Here is a 1118-nt window from a genome sequence, read left to right as displayed (position 1 = left end):
GCTCCCAGCACCAGCTCCGGTCCCTCCAACAGACCAAGGAAGAGATCTGCCAGGCTCATGGCTGCTTGGAGGCTCCTGCGCCTCCCTCCGGAGCTTTCTTGGCCAAAACTGGCTTGTCCTCCTTCATCTTCTTCAGCCTGACCTTGCTTTTGCCAGAGGACGAGAAGGTGAGCGAGTCCTTGCTGAACTCCAGGGGGAAGACGCCCACGTCCCCGTCAAAGCGGTTCTTGGATACCTGCAGGTAGCGCTTCCCTGGCCCTGTCACCAGCTTACGGTCCTGCAGGATGAGGACGTTGTCGGCCTCCTGGCTGGCCTGGGGGGAAGAAAAACATCTCCAGGAGGGTGCTGGGGATGCAGCCAGAGTCATGGGACCCAGAGGTGCTCCTGGGCTGCATGACTGGCTCCTTCCAGCCCTGTTATGGAGTGTTCTAGGCCACAGCAACTCCAGCAGCTCCTGGACATCAACCCTTTCCCTTTCCCTGAGACACCCCAGCGACCCAGAGTGCAGACTGGCTTGAGCTGGCACCGCGGCTCTCCCCAGGGCAACCTCCTGCCCACCACTGCAGGGTTGTTCTGCATCAAGGCAGACTGGAGCCCTCAGAGAGCCCATCCCTGCCCCTTCTCTGGCTCCTGCCATCTCATCCTACACCCCACTCACAGTCAGCGAGCATTAATCACCTGCACCTAAAGCCCCAGCAGAGCTTTAGCTGGCAAAGGGTTTGCTCCCTGACTGCATCTCCCCACCAAGGCCCAGGCAAACTGGGACTCCCACATCTTCAGCAGCTGATGGGAGCTAGGGGGACATCCCGCCCCTCACAGCACCCGTCAGATTGCCGGCAATGACTCGGGGTGCTGGCAGAAGCTAGGGACAGCTGCTCAGTGGATCCCAGCCCCTTCCTGGGAACACACTGTGCCCAAGGAACAGGAAGGGCCACCCTGGCCCAGCTCACCTTGGCAGAGCCGAATATGGAGGCTGTCTGCAGCTCCTTCTCGTCATCTTCCTTGCGGGGGTGGATGACCAGCGTGATGTGGCAGGTGTTGTCCGTGGCGAATTTGCGGAAGGCACCAACGATGTAGTCCTGGGCAGCCAGCCTGCCAGGGCAGTGAGAGCGGGGTCA

At 60.8% G+C, this 1118-nt stretch overlaps 1 protein-coding gene across 1 annotated transcript in view; it reads right to left on the bottom strand.

Moving 5' to 3' along the window:
* Positions 1-47: 47 nt before the first annotated feature.
* Positions 48-1118, bottom strand: part of LOC104489989 (chromosome unknown open reading frame, human C10orf2) — a 3378-nt gene continuing 2307 nt past the window's right edge. The window contains exons 4-5 of the mRNA XM_010132213.1: positions 951-1092; positions 48-313 (exon numbers count right to left, since the gene is read on the bottom strand). Of these exons, the coding sequence (XP_010130515.1) occupies positions 56-313; positions 951-1092 (400 nt within the window). The 3' untranslated portion in view covers positions 48-55. The remainder of the gene's footprint in view (positions 314-950; positions 1093-1118) is intronic.

Source organism: Buceros rhinoceros, unplaced genomic scaffold (genome assembly GCF_000710305.1).
Source record: "Buceros rhinoceros silvestris isolate BGI_N320 unplaced genomic scaffold, ASM71030v1 scaffold36152, whole genome shotgun sequence".
Lineage (NCBI taxonomy): Eukaryota > Metazoa > Chordata > Aves > Bucerotiformes > Bucerotidae > Buceros > Buceros rhinoceros.
Note: the sequence above shows the minus strand (reverse complement) of the source record. Positions and strands in the feature narration are given on the sequence as shown.